Below are 1,630 nucleotides of genomic sequence, written 5' to 3' on the forward strand. Positions count from 1 at the left end.
GCCTGCACCGGTGCTGCCGCCATCTTGGCCTCGCGGCGGCGCAGCTTGGACGACGCCTTCTTAACCTTGGACAGCCGCGGCGCCGAGATGTCTCCCGACTGCGACGCCAGCTGGGCGTGGACCTGCCGCGCGGTCAGTGGCAACGGCGCGGCGGCGGCGCGCACGGACGCGACCGCCTCCATCACGGCAGGCGTCTCTGGCGAGCCCTGCGCTAGCTCTGCGGCCGATGCGGCCGGAGCGGCCACCTCTGCGGTCGGAGCCGACGAGAAGGCCTGAGTCTGGGCGTGGGCGGCGGCGTGCTCGTCGCCCAGCCGGACCGCGTGCAGCGCCGCGTCGAGAGTCTGGCGCCTCTGCTCCGCGAGGGAGGCGCGCTCGTTGCTGCTGAGGAGCATGTTGAGGGCAATGTCGCCGTGCGCGGCGCCGTCGTCGTAGGTGGAGGCTATGCCGCTGGCCTCAAAGAAGGCTCGTAGCTGAGCCTCGGGCCACTCCGCCGCCGCGGCTGGCAGGACGAGGTCGTGTGCCCCGTACTCGATCCGGAACCGCCGCACGAGCATGAGGTGCATCCCCGGGTGTCTTTGGGGTGGCGTGGCGCCCGCCGAGCAGTGAGAATCGAGATGTCTAGGATGTCTTCCCTTCTTCTCTCCCTCCTCCTCCTCCTCGACCCGGCCGCGGCGGTGCGGGGCGAGCCCGGGCTCCTCCTCGCGAAGCACGCCCCCGCCTCGGTCATGGCCGCCCCCGGCCTGAGCGGCAGCGGCGGCGGCGGCGGCGGCGGCGGCGAGCAGAAGGCCGCGGGGGCGGCGCTCTTGGCCACGCCCCGCGCCCGGCGCTCGCTCGCGAGCATCGGAACGTACGGCACGATCTTTGGGCGCAAGATCGGGCAGACGATGCAGATCTTTGCGTACTCGAGCGACACGGCAACGATCGGTGCGTCCGGCGTGCTCATCGACGCGGACACCGCCCTCTCCTGGCAAACCGTCGAGGTCGCCTTTGCCAACGGCGTGATCGAGAGCGTCGCCGCCGAGAACGGCCTCACTGCGACTATCAAAACGAACAACAAGGAAGTCGGCGTCGGCGACTTGGGTGGCTCGGGCAAGTCCCACCCCGCCGGCCTCGTCATGACTGTCACCTTCACCTCCGGCACGGACATGGACAGCGTGTACATCGACTTCTCGTCGAGCACAACCGTGATCTGCATCGTGACCTGCGTCCCGTTTACCTCGACGCCCCGTGTGGCGACCGTCGTGCAGGACAAGAGCAACAACCTCTACCTGTTCGCCTCGCCCAACACGCCCACCGACGGCAAGGCTTCGACCATCGAGATTGCGGTCACGGGCGCCGTTGACGAGAGCGACATCACCCCCCTTCTCACTGACATGACGCTGCAGGTTGGCAGCGGCTTCTTCGGGCTGACCATCCTCGACGGCACGTCGAATCTCCCCGACGGCGAGGCGATCGCCGTCGCGTCTCGGCCCCTCCTCGACATCGACGTGGACTCTGTGACGACTGCGGTCGTCGCCTCTCCCGCCGCCCCGGCATTCGACGCGCTCATCTTTGTCATCGGGGCGGCCTTCGACCCGTGCGTCTTGTGCAACGCAATCGTGAGAAAGACTGGCAACAGGCCCCCATCGTA

At 68.8% G+C, this 1,630-nt stretch overlaps 1 protein-coding gene across 1 annotated transcript; it reads left to right on the top strand.

Moving 5' to 3' along the window:
• Positions 1–614: 614 nt before the first annotated feature.
• EMIHUDRAFT_124127 (hypothetical protein) lies at positions 615–1,598 on the top strand (the record flags this gene model as incomplete). The annotated part of the gene is made up of 1 exon (XM_005769480.1): positions 615–1,598. A coding segment is annotated over one exon (984 nt), but the record flags the coding sequence as incomplete, so codon positions are not given.
• Positions 1,599–1,630: the final 32 nt, after the last annotated feature.

The sequence above is a fragment of the Emiliania huxleyi genome, assembly GCF_000372725.1.
Source record: "Emiliania huxleyi CCMP1516 unplaced genomic scaffold EMIHUscaffold_4200, whole genome shotgun sequence".
NCBI lineage: Eukaryota > Haptophyta > Isochrysidales > Noelaerhabdaceae > Emiliania > Emiliania huxleyi.